At 42.0% G+C, this 17,971-nt stretch overlaps 2 protein-coding genes across 11 annotated transcripts in view; one reads left to right on the top strand and one right to left on the bottom strand.

Annotated features, from left to right (window-relative positions):
* The window catches only part of phldb1b (pleckstrin homology-like domain, family B, member 1b), a 109,850-nt gene extending 98,460 nt beyond the window's left edge, over positions 1-11,390 (top strand). For 7 of the 9 annotated variants that reach the window (XM_056283926.1, XM_056283928.1, XM_056283925.1 and 4 more), the window contains 6 exons: positions 43-379; positions 2,042-2,132; positions 3,054-3,200; positions 5,747-5,966; positions 6,957-7,042; positions 8,705-11,390. In XM_056283926.1, coding sequence (XP_056139901.1) covers positions 43-379; positions 2,042-2,132; positions 3,054-3,200; positions 5,747-5,966; positions 6,957-7,042; positions 8,705-8,845 — 1,022 coding nt within the window. In that variant the 3' untranslated portion in view covers positions 8,846-11,390. Of the gene's footprint in view, positions 1-42; positions 380-2,041; positions 2,133-3,022; positions 3,201-5,746; positions 5,967-6,956; positions 7,043-8,704 lie in introns of those variants that run through there. The other 2 variants (XM_056283929.1, XM_056283931.1) reach the window with 2 other exon arrangements.
* Positions 9,030-17,971, bottom strand: part of LOC130116020 (alpha-2-macroglobulin-P) — a 56,030-nt gene continuing 47,088 nt past the window's right edge. For both annotated transcript variants that reach the window (XM_056283935.1, XM_056283933.1), the window contains exons 31-36: positions 17,251-17,369; positions 17,055-17,145; positions 16,731-16,799; positions 16,487-16,592; positions 12,394-12,435; positions 9,030-11,793 (exon numbers count right to left, since the gene is read on the bottom strand). In XM_056283935.1, the coding sequence (XP_056139910.1) occupies positions 11,771-11,793; positions 12,394-12,435; positions 16,487-16,592; positions 16,731-16,799; positions 17,055-17,145; positions 17,251-17,369 (450 nt within the window). In that variant the 3' untranslated portion in view covers positions 9,030-11,770. The remainder of the gene's footprint in view (positions 11,794-12,393; positions 12,436-16,486; positions 16,593-16,730; positions 16,800-17,054; positions 17,146-17,250; positions 17,370-17,971) is intronic.

The following is a 17,971-nucleotide window of genomic DNA, read 5'->3' as shown; positions in this document are numbered from 1 at the left end:
ATCTTCTGATCAGATATGACCTCTCCCTTTCTTCCCCCTCAGGTCAGCAGGTGATTGAGGAGCAGAGACGTCGTCTGGCTGAGCTCAAACAGCGTGCCGCAGCAGAGGCACAGTGCCAGTGGGAGGCCCTCCACGGCTCCCAGACCCATCTCTTCTCCAATTCCTCCTCCCCCTATTCCTCGGCCATGGCCTACACTCCTGGGTTGAGCCAGACCTCCGGAGGCCCCCCCCCACTGGTGCACCACTCCATCTTGCATCATCAGCCCCCATCGGCAGGCGAGCAGCCCTACGATACCCTGAGTCTGGAGAGCTCTGACAGTATGGATACCAGTGTGTCCACTGGCAACAACTCAGCCTGCTCCCCAGATAATATGTCCAGGTATGACTGGAAAAACACACACACACACACACACAGATCCACACAGTGTTCCTGTCGAGGTCCTTACCTTGAAAAGAACAATTTCATTGTTCAGAATGACTCAATATTATTTTGCTCATGTGGCAAATAAAGAATTAGAAATTTGAACAGGAAGTACTGTATAGGTGAAATTCCTTATTAACAGGTCCGGTATGGGCTGGTTTAGGGGCCATCTGTTACTGTCATCAAACGGTGTGTTTTACATTACCTCAGTATTCACCACATTATTTTCAACAGAACCCATTATAGATATCCTCCTATTTCCCACAGGATCCAGAATCCTGATAGTGCCAATGACTTTTAAGCATTACTTAACTACACTGTGATTTTATCTGGTATAGTAAATATGGTAAATTGGAGTGTCAATAAATATAGCATTGATTGTTTTTATACACAGTATTCAAAATATGCTCGTAAGTCATGAGCAATTAACATTTCTGTCCTTTGGATAGAATTTGCTTGTAAAACTTAACACTTGGGGGCGGCATGGTGGCACAGTGGTTAGCATGGTGGCCTCACAGCAAGAAGGTCCTGGGTTCGAGCTTCGGAGGAGTCCAACCTTGGGGGTCGTCCTCTGTGTGGAGTTTGCATGTTCTCCCCGTGTCTGCGTGGGTGTCCTCCGGGTGCTCCGGTTTCCTCCCACAGTCCAAAGACATGTGGGTCAGGTGAATCGGCCGCATTAAATTGTCCCTAGTTGTGAATGTGTGTGTCGGCCCTGTGATGGCCTGGCGGCCTGTCCAGGGTGTCTCCCCGCCTGCCGCCCAGTGACTGCTGGGATAGGCTCCAGCATCCCCGTGACCCTGAGAGCAGGATAAGCGGTTTGGGATAATGAATGAATGAATAAATATAGCATACTCGACACTCACTGGTGTTGAGTATGTTGTTTTGTGGGGTCTGCATCAAATAATAATCGTGAGACTACAATGATGTCAACAATGAAGTTCTGTAATGTACACATTATAGAAAATAAGTCCCTAAGGTTGTGGGGTTTATTGATCCTGGGACACGTTGCAGACCAGACTTGTGATTGAAGCCCGTTGTAGCGCTACGGCCGCATGTAGGTTTATATTATGACACTTTCAGGTCATCAGCTTTTTGAAAATACATTCAGCTGTGGAACAAAGAGTTGTCTTACATTTTATTGGAACGCCACTCAAGTCATTGTTGCATAGTGTAGCTTGCAGCATGGTGTCAGTCTCTGGGACTTAAGGCCATAAAATCTGCTGTTATGTTAGCAGAAAGACAGATGTGTTTGAATTTTAAACACACCGCAGAAAGAGCCTCTCTTTTTCTCAGACAGCTGACAGGTTTGGGGTTGCCAAAAGCATTTTTTATTGCCGTGTCAGTCCTAACTCGTTTTTCTGACATTTTGGATGAAACAAGTCCTCAAGAAAAAGTAGTTTGACGAAAGGGTCTTACCACGCAACTAGAGTTCCTGTTTCAAGTCATTTTCTTTAACGCGCAAAGGAAAAGCAGTTGTAAAATAAACTGTTTGGTGTGAAGGATATAAAAAGTACTTGCAAAACAATATTTCCATGCCAGTCTGAATTCTTATGAGTCTTGTAATTACATGGCAAATTTCAAACCCATCCTGCATGTTGCATCTGTGCATTTGATATCCAGTGCCAGTGGAATGGATGCCCTGAAGATTGAGGAGATGGAGAAGATGCTGAAGGAAGCCCAGTTGGAGAAAGCCCGGCTTATAGAATCACGGGTAAGAAATAACTCGAGAACATCTCATAGGTCCAAAGTTATGACCCCTGAGTCTTTGATTATTAAGGGCCTTTGCAGTGGTGCTGCCGGTAGCCGCTTTAAAATGCAGGACTCAAAATTTAATGATAGTGAATTCAGTTTTTTTGGGTTTTTTTTTTTATTTTTACCCCCTTTTTCTCCACAATTGTATCTGGCCAACCAATTACCCCACTCTTCCGAGCTGTCCCGGTTGCTTCTCCACCCCTTTTGCCGATCCGGGGAGGGCTGCAGACTACCACATTCCTCCTCTGATACATGTAGAGACGCCAGCCACTTCTATTCACCTGACAGTGACGCGTTTTGCCAGGGGGATGTAGCGAATGGGAGGATCATGCTATTCACCCCAGTCCCCACCCCCCGAACAGGCACCCCAACTGACCAGAGGAGGTGCTAGTGCAGCGGCCAGGACACATACCCACATCCGGCTTTCCACTCGCAGACACAGCCAATTGTGCTTGTAGGGACGCCCAACCAAGCCAGAGGTAACGCGGGGATTCGAACCGGCGATCCCGTGTTGGTAGGCAACAGAATAGACTGCTACGCTAACCAGATGCCCCAGTTTTGTTTTTTTTTACTGAGATGACTCGCTTAAATCCCTGGCCAGAAAAATCTGGGTGGTGACAATGATAATGACAATTCAAACACAACATGATGACTTGCCTCAACAGCTGCTATTGAACATGACAACAAACTGTTCTGTTTGATGACCTCTGTAAAAGACTGCACAACAGGACCAGCTGTGTGTGTGTGTGTGTGTGTGTGTGTGTGTGTGTGTGTGTGTGTGTGTGTGTGTGTGTGGCATCAGCATTACAGAAAATGAGCATGTAGTTACCAGATGCTGTCTTTGGATAGATATGTGTTTTGTGAACATCGTCTCCTGCAGGAGCGAGAGAGCCTAGCACGTCGTCAACTGCTGGAGGAGGAAAGGAGGAGAAGGGAGGAGGCGGAAAAGAGACTGCAGGACGAAACTTTCCACAGACAGCAGCTGGTGGAGAGGGAGGTCAAAATGAGGGCCAAGAACTTATCTCAGGTGAGTACACACACACACACACACACACACACACACACAAACCCACACACACGCGCGCACATAAATGATGCGTATAGTCTACACTTTTTTTGACCAAATTTTTAATTGTATACTTCTGCAGGTACATCATTTAGAATTGCAACAAATGTGTGTCATATTACTACCCACATAGTACATAGATACACTAACTTACATAATACATACAATAATACATACATACAATAAAATTCATAGTATCTTTGTCCTACCTACGTCCATACATAATTTTCCTCCCTCCAAATTTCTCACGATCCATTATCTCCCCAATTTAATCCCTTATCCCTCACTTTTGCTACTCCTCTTCATGCTCCCCCCTTGCCACACAAACTATTTATTTCCTACAAAGATTTGTTTGCGTCTTCCTCTTGTTTTTCAGAGTTTTGTTGTTGTGGTGAACCTGCTGCTTCAAGCCTTAAGAGCATCATGTGTGGTGACATTTTGTTCTAGCTGATAACAGTTTGTTAATTAAAATGTCTACTAATGAGGTGCACCATAGATGCACAGGTAGCGTGTGGCTATAAGAATCTTCCATGTGATGCCGTCATTGATTATATGGTGGGACCTGTCAACCCGAGTTGACTTTTAAATTTGTTCATATTTAAAGCAGAGTCATCATTTTGTACCTTTGACTGAAGGACACTTCCATATCATATTTAAAAAGTTGATATTTGTGTTTTATTACATTATGTGTATTCAGAAGGTCTTATAGTCATCATTAAAAAATCTGCTACATAATATTGATCCACAAATTTATCATGAATTTGTTAATGGATTAATTGTATAAAGCACGTAGTGTTTCTACAAAGCATTTTCCATTTGAATAAGTTAGTTATATAGCTACGGAATCCATCTTAATAACACTTTAACGTGCCTGTGAGCATTTGAATAGGGTACTATACACAGATGAGCCAAAACATTATGACCACCTACCTAATATGCTGTTGGTGTGCCGCCAAAACAGCGCCAACCCACTGAGGCATGGAGTCTACAAGACCCCTGAAGGTGTCCTGTGGTATCTGGCACCAAAACATTAGCAACAGATCCTTCAAGTGCTGTAAGTTGCGAGGTGCAGCCATCATAGATCAGACTTGTCGGTCCAGCACATCCCACAGATGCTCGATCAGATTGAGATCTAGAGAATTTGGAGCCCAGGGCAACACCTTGAACATTTCATCATGTTCCTCAAACCATTCCCGAACAGTGTGTGCAGTGTGGCAGGGCGCGTTGTCTTGCTGAAAGAGGCCACTGCCATCAGGAATACCATTACCATGAAGGTATGTACCTGGTCTGCAACGATGTTTAGGTAGGTGGCACATGTCAAATTGACGTCCGCATGAATGGCCGGACCCAGGGTTTCTCCAGCAGAACATTTCCCAGAGCATCACACTCCCTCCACTGGCTTGTCGTCTTCCCACAGTGCATCCTGGTGTCATCACTTCCCCAGGTAAATGGTGAACACATCCACGGTGATCCACGTGATCTAAAGAAAAACAAGACTCATTGGCCCAGGTGATCTTCTTCCACTGCTCCAAGATTCAGTTCCGACGCTCACGTGCCCATTGTAGGCGCTTTCAACGGTGGACAGGGGTCATCTTGGGCACTTTTACTGGTTTGCAGCTACGCAGCCCCATACACAGCAGGGTGTGATACATTCCTACCGTCACCTCCATTAAAATGTTCTGTGACTTGTGCCACATTAGACCTTCTGTTGGTTTGGACCAGATGGGATATCCTTCGTTGTCCTCACGCATCGACGAGCCTTGGGCATCTAAAACCATGTTGCCAGTTTGTGGTTTGTCCCTCCTCGGACCACTGTTGGTAGGCACTCACCACTGCTGACTGGGAGCACCCTGCAAGCCTTGCTGTTTCAGAGATGCTCTGGCCCAGTTCTCTGGCCATAACAATTTGGCCCTTGTCAAAGTCACTCTTGCCCATTTCTGCTCCACCCAACACATTGACTATGAGAATTTATTATTTGCTTACCATCTAATCTACCCAGACCTTTTCACGGGCCCTTGTTTGGAGATGATCAACGTTATTTGGTCAACCTGCAAGTGATCATATTGTTTTGGCTCATCAGTGTAAACGTAAGATACACAATCTATTGGGCCCCTTAGCAATACATTCACCAGGTCAGTCAAGGAATGATCTAGTAATGGTTTTATCATATAGACTTTAGCTGCTAAAACAAATGACTGTATATACAGCGTCAGTAAAAAATAGACTCATTTATCATCTGATAAGCCTTAGAAACTCAGTAGTCTGTTTTTGCCAGCATTCAAACATTGCTTTGAGGTAAAACATCTTTCTCCAGAACACAGTGAATCATGTCCAGAAACTCTTTTTTTTTTTTTTTGTTAAATTTGAACAGTTTGTTGAGTGTGCCATGTTTAATCTTACATTGCCTATTTTTGTGGGGCAACTATGCCTTCATATATCACATCCCAGGGATCTAAACTATTATAATTAAACCTGCGACTTCTCTGTTTTGCACTCTCTGCTCCCAGGCCCGTCCTATGACACGCTACTTACCCATCCGGAAGGAGGAGTTTGACCTGCGTTCCCATGTCGAGTCTTCAGGTCATAACGTGGATACCTGTTACCACATCATCCTGAATGAGAAGATGTGTAAGGGCTACCTTGTCAAGATGGGTGGAAAAATCAAGTCCTGGAAGAAACGCTGGTTCGTCTTTGACCGCCTCAAAAGGACCTTTTCCTATTACGTTGGTAAGCAGCATAGTAAAGTTAAAATCATAAACCCATTACAATTAAGTGGCGAAAAAGAATCCGCAGCTGTCAGCTGATAAAATCAAGGTAGATCTTCTTAAGAAGTACTTCTCCATAGTATATACAGGCCTGTAATGTAATCCTCAGTTGTCAGCAATGGGACTCGTCCAAACCACAAGGCTTTGGAAGACTTAAAAAGGTTTCACGTATCCCATTTAAAACATGCCCATGTGAGGGGGTACATGGAGAATACTCGAGCAGTATTTTGAATGCAAATTGTGCTGGTCTCTCTGAGAGAGCTGATTGAGATGCGAGGCTTGCCCTTGTCCCTTGACCTTGAGCAAACAGTAAGGAGAGGTGACGAGCCGAGGCCATTCACACCACTAATTCAGGTTAATCAAGTGCAACTGCAGTAAGAGCGCTGGTAATTTAGTTACGTTTAATAATAATATGCAAATGCTGGGCTATTTGAATGCTAAAACAGGTCGTTAGCAGATAATGGCTGCACATTAAGATGAAGCTCTTAATTCCTCGAAATGATGTTCTCCATGTCTACCTACTGCTCTTAAGTTGGCTTGTGGAGTGTTTGTGCCTGGAGGCGGAGAGGGGCGTTGAGTTCCCCTACTGGTTCCTTACTGCAGTTCTGCAGTGGCTGATGAAACAAACTGCAATGATGTACAAGAGAGGCGTAAGAATGCAGTCAAGTTTGAAACACAATGAGAGCACTCTTGTTAAAAAAAACATAAAAAATTGCTGTGATTGTGTTTTTCTATCCATCATCACAAACGATAAATCAGTGATGATTGGTTTTTACCCCCCTGCCCAATTACTTGATCATCTGTATGACTATGTCATTACTCCAGGTGACACACTATTGACGCCAGCTTGGCATCTGAATCCAAGAAAAAATTCACCATTTTCTGTTGCCATACTTTCCCTTCCTTATCTTTGTCGAACCAATTCCACCTTTTTTTGGTGTGCGTCTCACAGACAAACACGAGACGAAGCTGAAGGGCGTGATCTACTTCCAGGCAATAGAAGAGGTCTATTACGATCACCTTCGCAGTGCCACAAAGGTATGCGTCCGAATCAAAGAAACACATTTTCTCCCATCACTTTATTTCACAATGTTTTTTTTTTTTCTTCACACTTTTTTTTTCCCAAAAATATTTTGGCATTTTCTGTGTTTTGCTTCTTCTGTGCACTCTTTTTCTTTGGCCGGCTGCTATCACAGAGGGGATTTTTCAACCTGAATTTGACCAATGTATGTATCCATTTTTTTAATGTCCCTGTAAGCTGCATCTTCTGTTTACCCATCTGTTTTCTCACCTTTCCTCATCTAAACAAGAGTGTAATGCTGAAAAGACTGTAAACAAATGTTATGAATGATTATGCATGAGTTGGATGTTTATGTTTAGTGAATCTATAGACATGGAGTAGAAGTTGTTATAATGTGAGTTGGAATGTATCTGGACTTATTAATCCCGCTTGGAGTGGTAACCCCCCGTTTGTCCTCGTCTGTTTAAAGTAAACCTATGGAACGGCTACAAAACAAAAGTGGGTTGCAACAGGTTTTTCAAATTTACCTACTCAATTTTGCATGATGCAGGAATACTCTTACTGTACAGTGTTTTAGAGGTAATTGAGATACACTGATCAGGGGAGTCCAGGTAAGGACCCATTAATCTGTCCCAGTCATAAAGTGGGTCTCTAGATGAAGGGTAGGAGAAAAGCCAAAGGATTTATAAGAATCTAGATAGAGACTGTGCAACAGGAGTTGTCATCCAGTATTAGGAGGATGATTATTATATTTCTTACACCTGAAAGCAGAAAACTCTTCAGGTGCTGGTATTGATGTACCGCTCTTGATAGACCCACATGTGGCTGGTGGAGGATTACTTTACATCAGAAATAGGACTTTTTGCTTTGATGTTCGTATTTGTGTTTCCAAAATGTTACACTTCCCGCTCATTTCAAGAGAGGCATGCGTGCACATCGCAATACATCCCAACGTGTGACCTCGAGCAACACATTTGTTAAACAGCATATACATATACATACATAGTATGTACACTGTCTAATACTCAGGATCACATGAAAAATTAGTTTGCATGAAACTATGGTAGTTTGGAAATGGCACATTGATTAAATGAAAAATATGCATTAATAATTCGGTTTTGTGTAATATACAGAAATGAAATGTATTCTAAAAATTCAATAAGCAAGTGTGCAAGAAATCTCTTTTTGTTCCACTTTAGTTTTTTACATAGAACCATGTAGGACTAAACTGCTGAACCAAGTCTGAAAATTCTTGAATGGCTTTTTTTTTAAATTTTTAACAGTCTGCATATTAGAATTTTGATGGTTACATCTTTCTTTCTTGTTTTCAGTCTAGTAAAGTATTTACCAAGTTCCCACGCTGCAGGAATCAGCTTGACTTTGCTGTGAGCTGTTGGTCATCTTTAAGTTTAATAAGTGAATTGGCTACCTCGTGCTTTTCCGTATTTTTTTAATAGGTGCCAATGCCCACACCAAAATGGGCCACCATCAGTTTGTAACAGAATGTGCATAAATCATATTATATATATTGTCAGTCTCACATTGGTACACCAAAAATACGATAATATCAGTAATGCAAATTTCATCACTGCAACAAATGTTTATTGTTAGCCCAAGTAAGACAGCAAATAATTTCTTAGTCGATCTGGTCTGAGCGTCTGTCCCTGTCTGTCTTCCAGAGCCCCAACCCGTCGCTGACGTTCTGTGTAAAGACCCATGACAGGCTGTACTACATGGTTGCTCCCTCGGCAGAGGCCATGAGGATTTGGATGGACGTCATCGTGACAGGAGCAGAGGGATATACACAGTTTATGAACTAAAACACCAACACCCCCCACATACACACACACACTGCTGTGTCCGACGGCAGTGAACAAGGTGACAACGAGACCGTTTCGGCAGGGACTCTTCCACCACAGACTCTGTAGGCCCTCCTTTTTTTTTTTAAAACAGCCCTCTCACACTATCCCAATGCTGATGGGGGGGGGGGCCTTGTTTTGTCACTTTTCTTTTTTTATTTTTTTTTATTTAAAATCTTCACTTTTTTACTGTACACATTTTCATCACTGCATTTTCTACCTGATTCTAGTTGGATTGAAAAAGGGAGCCCGTGGAGGACACACACACACAAACTCCTTTTGTGTATATAAACCAAAATGTATACCTGTCAAAGACTAAAAAGCCTTTCTATATTGCCAAATGGAGATCTTGTTATAGTTATTATAGCTTAATTCTTTTGTATTGTTTTTCTTTCTTTCTTCTATAATTTTGTACCCATCACCGAAAATTGCCAAATGACGTATTGCCAATGTTTTTGTTTTTTGTTTTTGGGTCGCTCGTCTTTGCTTTTAACAGATGGTTATCACTTGGTATGCCTCACAATGACGATGGAAAAATGACTTCATGTAATCTTTACTCAAAGGTGTAATTATTTTAGAAATATATTTCAAAAGATGCTTATTTGAAATGTTGTACAAATCTAGAGATAGTAGAAGTCAATCACTAGGGACACGGTAACGATCCAGTTATTTATCTAGAGGCAGTTACAAGTCTGAAAAGGATCAGACTCGATATAGCCAAACTTAGTGGAGGATCCACCGAGTGCACACCAGTCAGCTCACGTTGTTACCCCAGCCTATTTAGTCTTACACCACAACATCTTATGCCGTTCATAGGGCTTTTATGGTACCCTGAGCTAAACCTTGCCCATGCTATCCAAATACCCCCCCCTTTTTTTTTTCTTTTGTACACCACACCTCAGGAGTTAATATACTCTGGCGTTCTCACACTCTCAGTTGATCTGTGATTGTTGGGAGCAGGACTGTCGCTGTCTACTGTACTGTACGTTTCATATTACCAACTACGGTTCGGAGCCGCACATCGATGTGTGCACGCATATACATGTGCTGTATAGGAAAATTCTAGTCTGTTGCCAAGTAATGCTATCTTGATCTAACTCGACCCCCCCCCCCCCCAACTCTGAAAGCAGCCATCATCACTGCCAGCCTAAATCGACAACAGCCGGAGGGTGTCAGCGAGGCCACGTTTTGCAGGACTTTGTGGACCATTTCAAATTGATGATTTATGGACTAATGCAATTCAGAACTGTGCCTTGATAAAATGTCGGTTACCTTTTCTGTCCGTCTAGCAGAGCTTTGCTGGAAGGCTACAATCAAGCGTGCGTTTTATTTTCCCATTGTTGAAATTGACTGTGGACAGATCGTCTCCACCATGACGAGGGAGATTCTGCCAGCCGGCGTCGTTCAACAGCGGAAAACAAAAGGCCTTGGAAACATTTGGAATCTCTTAATTTTGCCACTTCAGTGAAATATATTGATGTATTCCATTATCCATTTGTCAGTCAAGACACCCCCCCCACTCCCCCCAACGTTGGCAAATAAAATCACGTACTATTGCTGTTGTGAACTTGACACTTGTACAATGACACAAAGTACGTCTGTCTTTATTACCAAAAAAATAATTCAAGTCTGGGGATCTCATTCCCGCTGTGACTCGGGGCCTGAATACACGATGAGGAGGAAGCTCGACTGGGTAAGCCCAGTGTCAACATTATGGATTGTTATTCATAACATCCCATTTAATCGGTCAGGCTGTAAAACGTGACATTTTTTTGTAATTGGATACCGTTTCGTGGTGACGGTAGGAAGATGCGGTGATTTAGAGCATGTGGAACTGTTTAGTTTCATGTGTTACACGTCTGGTGACTTCTGGTATTATATGGTTACGATGCCCGAGTACTAGTGAGCAATGCTTTCTATGGAGAAGACTAGTGAAAAGACCTTAATATATATATGTTTCCCCCTTGCCTTTATGTTTCCTTACACTGTCATATGTGCAAACCAAACTATTCAGCATTGACAAGTTGGTTCAATCAATCTGTTGATAGTAGGTGGTACACACAATATTCATGTTGAGAAGAGAGGAAACCATGGGGCAAAAATACTGCCTGAATGAAAAGTCATTTTCACTATTAAAACAGTATTCTACAAAAAAAATACTATTTTTTACTTATTTTTGTCATTTAGAAACTTTTATTGTCAGTTATTTGATTTTTTTTTTTTTGGAAATAATGTTTTGTTTTTTTTTTATTCGTAGGTACAGCAGAAAGCAAATACACACAAGCACGTACACACAGGATAACTCATCAAGCACTCCAGTATTTCAACACACCACATTTTATTTTCCTTAAACGTAGAGCCTGTTAGTCCCACACACACATACTCACAGTGACTTCCCGGACCATACACTGTTTTAACGGTACTCTGTGCATCTCGTGCGTCACTTTCACATGTGAACAATATCATGTTTGTTAAATCTATTAAAAACCCAACAGTTATTGAACAATGTGTACATGTCTTGAATTCTTGCTCCCCTGTTAGAATTAAGCTTCATTTTTTCAGTGTCAGAAGGATTACTAGTGGAAAGTTTACACAAGAGAACTTACGTGTCACTACCCATCATATCTGACATTATCATGCCTAGCTTGCAAGAGTATGTCAGAGGGGGAAAAAAAAAACCCTTTTTTAAAAATTTCATAAAAAGTAAAAGCACAAAAATTTCTTCATTCCTACAGTTGTATCGTGAAATTTACTTAAAAAAATGCCAACACAGATTGAAAGTGTTAAAAAGGAGGGAAAATAAAGACTCGTTTTATGAGCTCTCATTGAAACAGTGATTCTTGCTTGACGTCTGGTCCAATACGCCACAAGAAGATATCCTCATTTTTACAGCTCGTTGATACTGTCGCCTGTAAAGCAAGGACATATATTGATTATCTTTACATGCAATACTGCCTCCATATCCATCCATCCATCCAAGCCGCTTATCCTAATTAGGGTCACGGACCATCCACAAATCATATATATATATATATATATATATATATATATATATATATATATATATATATATATATTTTCATTCCTCCATATCCATCATCATATATTTCAATTCGCTTATTTGCATTACCTCCAGCTCACCTTGTGCATAAAACTGAATTGACATCCACACAATCATCTACTGTCCATGTTTTAGCAAAAGACTATACTTGTCTCCTAAATTTGAATGTACAACAGCTTGCCATTTTAAATGCTCATCTCTTCTTTATCCCTTAAATTCAAAATCTCCCCTTTGAATTTGATAAAATTGTGCCTTTTGTGTAGCCTCACGGTTTCATACATATTGGATTTATCACCCATGCGTTGGCAAAAAGCCCCCTAATTCCCTTTACGAGTCAACGGTCAACCCTGCACTGTTGCACAACAGGAAAAAGCTAAAGTGGTTTAAAACCAGTCAGACCATTTGGTGACTTTTTTTAAGCTTAAGATATGGTTTGTCAAATACTTACTCTCAGCACATGGGGAGGTGTAGCTGCAGACAGCCTCGTCACCTGAGAACATGAGAAAGCATTCAAAATGTTTCCACATGTAAAAAGAGAAAAATCAAATCGTCATCCGATTCATATTTGTGTAAGCTTATGTTGCATTCTATTCAAAGTCTGAGGATGGAATTTCCCAGTTGGAATTTCCAATATCCGACCTCTAAGCATTCCAGGTGCATGATGCCAAACGTAAACAAAAAACATGGCTAACCGTGATAAACTGGTGTTGTTATTGTAGCGTATCAGCAATTGAATTGTCAGCAGTTCAACCTCCTTGTTTAAATACAAATGAAACAGAGGAATAACTTGTGCAGAGATAACTTCCAGAGATTGTTTACCATAACCAGCTACTTACAATTTACAATTTCATTTAGCAGATGCTTTTATCCAAAGCGATGTACATCTCAGAGTTAATACAACACAAGCAAGGATCTAGTCAGGGGGCAACAACGCAAGCGTCAAAAAACCAGGTTCAAGTCTAATAGGACATAGGTGTCAACAGGCAGTGCACAAAGGCAACGCATAGGGTGCATAGACGTGAAAACATTTTTTTCTTGAACCATAAGGTGTGGAGGTGTTCGAGAAAGAGCTGGGTCTTTAGCTTCTTCTTAAATATTGAGAGGGACTCAGCGGATCGAATGGAGTTTGGTTACCCATTCCACCACTGGGGAACTACAGAAGAAAAGAGTCTGGCTAGTGACTTTGGGCCCCGTTGTGGTGGAAGTGCCAGGCGCCTTTCATTGGCAGAGTGTAGTGAGCGGGACTGAGTGTAGACCTGAATGAGGGAGTTCAGGTAGCCGAGAGCCGTTTTTATTGCGGTTTTGTAAGCAAGCATTAAGGTTTGAATTTGATGCAGACAGCAACTGGGAGCCAGAGGAGGGATATGAACAGCGGAGTGACATGTGCTATTTTGGGTTGGTTGAAGACTAGACGTGCCGCCATGTTCCGGATCATTTGCAGAGGTTTCAAAGCGCATGCAGGGAGACCTACCAGTAAGGAGTTGCAGTAGTAAATGCATGATATAACAAGAGCCTGTACCAGGAGTTGTGCTGCATGCTCAGACAGGTAGGGTCTAATTTTCCTGATGTTATACAGGGCAAATCGGCATGACTGAGCTATGAAGAACACATGAACCTTAATGGTTAGCTGGTCATCAATCATGACACCCAGGGTTTGGGCAGACTTTGTAGGCATGAGTTGAGTTAATCCAAGCTGGATATTGACCTGTTGTTGTAAGGATGGACTGGCTGGGATGACAAGGAGTTCAGTCTTAGATAGGTTAAGCTGAAGGTGGCATTCTTTCATCCATGCAGAAATATCAGCAAGGCGTGATGATATCTGTGCCTAGACTGTGAGGTCATCTGGTGGGAATGATAGGAAGAGCTGGGTATCATCAGCATAGCAATGGTATGAGAAACCATGGAAGCGGATGATTACACCAAGTGAGGAGGTGTATATTCAGAAGGGGAGAGGACTGAGCACTGACCCTTGAGGTACCCCTGTAGATAAGCTGTGCAGTTTGGACACTTCTCTCCTCCAAGATTTAAGTTAATTTAAATTTCCTTTATTAATCCCTTGGGGAAATTCAATTACTGCAAATTAACTCTTCCTAGGTGTGATCTGTGTAGCTAGGAGCAATGAGCTGCCATCTTCATGCTGTGCCTGGGGATCAACTCCAGTTCCTTCCCCATTGCCTTGGTCAGGGGCACAGACAGAGGTAAAAACCCTAACATGCATGTTTCTTTTGATGGTGGGGAAAACCGGAGCACCTGGAGAAAACCCACAACAGACATGAGAAGAACATGCAAATTCCACACAGAGGACACCCTGGGATGACCCCCAAGGTAGGACAACCCCGGGGTTCGAACCCAGGACCTTTTTGCTATGAGGCGACAACTCTAACCACTGGGCCACCGTGCCGCCCAAGATACTCTTACTTGATAACATTGTTGACATATTTTGACATCAATTTACATGCAGAACAGGTTTTACTATATGATAATATGTATTATTATAATTCAATACAGGCAATTATACTTTACATTGCCTTAGTTGATAGCTTACCATTAACACTGTGCGCCTCCATGGATGCTGCCATTGTTGTGTGACGTCAGACATATACTTCTCCACGAAGTTAGGGTAGATGGATTTGCCTTGAGTTTACAAGTAGGAACTCTGACTTTCAGTGGCGTTCCATTGTACTTTTTCTAGTAGGAGGTCGAAAAATCTCGATTTCCGAGTTGTCTGCAATGCAGCATTAGTCTCGCTACCCAGACCCACTTGGAGTAGGGTCTGGTTTACCCTTTTACTAAACTCGGATAATGGAGGAAACAAGCAGGGTTGTTTGTCTTTAGAAACCAATCACCATTCAAAATAATGTCAAGTGGCAAATTCTGGAGAGGTCTGTCTAACGCCAAACACCATCAAAAATAATGACGTCTGGGTGTCCAGGTAGCATAGTTGTCTATTCCGTTGCCTACCAACACGGGGATCGTCAATTCGAATCCCCGTGTTACCTCCAGCTTGGTCAGGCGTCTCTACAGACACATTGGCTGTGTCTGCGGGTAGGAAGCCAATGTGGGTATGTGTCCTGGTCGCTGCACTAGCGCCTCCTCTGGTTGGTTAGGGTGCGATCCTCCCACGCGCTACATCCCCCTGGTGAAACTTTTCACTGTCAGGTGAAAAGAAGCGGCTGGTGACTCCACATGTATCGGAGGAGGCATGTGGTGGTCTGCAGCCCTCCCTGGATGAGCAGAGGGGGTGGAGCAGCGACCGGGACAGCTCGGAAGAGTGGGGTAATTGGCTACGTACAATTGAGGAGAAAAAGGGGTGAAAAAAATAATAATGACGTCTGTTGACTTTGCGCTTATCATCATAAAGACAAGAGGAACAAGCATAATCTAATAAAACAGCAGCATGCTTTAAGATTTGGAAGAACTGTCTGGGGACAGTAAAGCTAGCGACCAGGACGTTGCTGTTTGAAACGAAGTGTTTTAGACATATTCTTTGCAAATCTTTGATACTGCTGGTCTGGTTCGGTCACACAATGCCTTTAAGAGCATGCAATAAAAATCTCGGCATTATTGTCCATGTTGAAATGCAACAGGTTCTAGTGTTGTTAGGGGGATGTTGAAATGTGTAGCACAGGGGGCTTGGAAATGACGTAGCAGGATATGTTTGGCCAGGTTTGGTTTGCACAAATCAGAGCATTACCATATTTCCTAGACTACAAATCGCACCAGAGTATAAATTGCACTTCGCAAAAAAAACAACAACATATATAGGTCGCTTCGGTGTATAAGTCGCATTTAAATGGCAGTGCCATAGAAATTGGATAAATAGAACGGACGTTCCCATTCAAATCAACGTAGCAGGATGGTCAGAGTGGTGGCCAATTCTATTTGAACCGCTGTCATTGCAAATAACTGCGACCGCTGTAGCGGGCTAACTTCCATATAAACCGACTTGCAGCGAGCGGTGAACTTTTTTTCTTTTTCTTTTTTAAGTCGTAGACTCGCTGAAGTGAGGTTTTGCAGCAACGACGAGCAGTGGAGTAATACGAACATTTACGACCCCACTGATGTGTGTTGGCACCATAACAACTAACAACAATCACAATTTTCGTTTGAACTACTCAAATGACCACGGCAAACATTTCAATATTCATTCTACTCATACAACTTTTAAGGGTGCCATAGTATTTTCAATTAAGTCACAAGATTAAACAGTGCCATTTAGTGGCCGTAGTTGAAATGCAGCGTATTCGCCCGACAAAATTACATTGTATAAGTCGCTTTGGAATACAAGTCACAGGATCAGCCAGACGAGTAAAAAAAGAGCGACTAATAGTTCTGGAAATACGATACATGTATGTGTTTCTCACATTCGTTAGGCCAGACTAGTGAAAGCATAAGGTAAGAGGTGAGGGCAAAGTTTACGAGAGAGACAACAGCACTGCAGATGTCAAACTCCCATTTATGAGACAGCAATACCTGGTCGAGTGACCCTGATGCCCAGGAATAATTTTTAGAATAAGACCAGATATGTATGGGAATCTTACTTGTTTGGTAGTAGTCATACACCTTGATCACAGCTGGCTTCAGGTTCCTGACTTGTATGTCCTCCTCCATCATCACACCGTATGTCTTGGTCTCATCCTTTTTCAGCTGCAGCCATCCACAATAGGTAATGGAGTTAGTTGCAGATGGCATTTAGTTCAACCTCACTACGTTACTCATTATCACATTTCACAATGGCACCATACACACGCAGTTCAAACAGCTACAAAGTCAGTGGGTACATACCGCATCTACATAGATGTTGATATATCCCTCCTCCACGTCCACGCGCTTCACTGAACGGTCCATCTTCAACTTTGGAAAGACAAAGCTCACAGATTTTAATAACCAAGGATGGAAAAAAAAAAAAACACTCAGCAATCTTGTGGTACACACCAGATTGATATTAAAGTAACTTGAGATCATTAATGCACTTTTAGAATACTTGGTATGTTAGAGTAATATCTAAAGAAAAAAAAAATGTACAACTTGTGGGGATTACACAACTTTACCATTACTATGTCATTACAACCTTCTCTTTTATGTTTCTACAGCTGTTGGTGAACTCACAAGCTTGAGGGAGCTCTTCTGCAGGATGTATCCAGATAGGAGCTTTATGTTGATGATGACCATGTTGGTCTCCTCCCGCCGGCCCACGTACCTGTCCATGCAGAGAGACACAAAACAGCGCATCACATTTTCAGAGAACACTGAAAAGGAGAGGAGGAGGCATTCAGATGGGTTTTACGGGGCCTCCTCACGGTACCTGACATCCACAAAGACGGTGATTTGAGGTCTGGTGATGTTGCATTTGGCAATGGCGTTAGCAGAGATGTTGAAGGCAGAGAAGTCAGGGGGAGGGGGGATGTTGTAACGCAGGGCAATCTGGGGAGGAAAAAAAAACCCTCATTACAATTCATCCACAAACCCTTTAGGTTAGTCACATAAATAATCCCAGATTTGGGTCCCTTTCAGCTGAACCCTTCTTACAGCAGTTTTTGGCGGTCTCACCTGAGCTCAACACACCTGCTGGGATGAAAAGAAATGCAGTAGGGTTTACTTCACTCTTGGCAACATGTCTTATACACTTTAGATGGGAGGCATGTGTACCTTCCAACCCAGAATACATGGGTTAAAACACCTGCCCTAAAGCTAAAAAAAAAATAGTTCTCCTTAAAATCTTGTTCCCTGACAATATGGGAGAAAAATTATAGCGACTTTTTATTAAGTGCCCACAAAAAAAAAGGAGCAAATGATGAGACTATAAACCTGAATCTCACACACGCCTTGCCCTTTTTTATTTATTATTAACTAATTAATTAATCAATTAACTTATTTATTTCTTTACTTTCTATTTATTTGTTTCTATTTATTTATTTATTATGATCATTATTATTCATAATTTATTTTACTTCTTTACTTTCTAGTCTTTATTATCATTATCATCATCATTATTATTATTATTAATTATTATTTATCTTATTGTT

This window comes from Lampris incognitus, chromosome 7 (assembly GCF_029633865.1).
Source record: "Lampris incognitus isolate fLamInc1 chromosome 7, fLamInc1.hap2, whole genome shotgun sequence".
Lineage (NCBI taxonomy): Eukaryota > Metazoa > Chordata > Actinopteri > Lampriformes > Lampridae > Lampris > Lampris incognitus.
The sequence above is the reverse complement of the archived record's forward strand: the minus strand, read 5'-3'. Positions and strand labels throughout refer to the sequence as shown.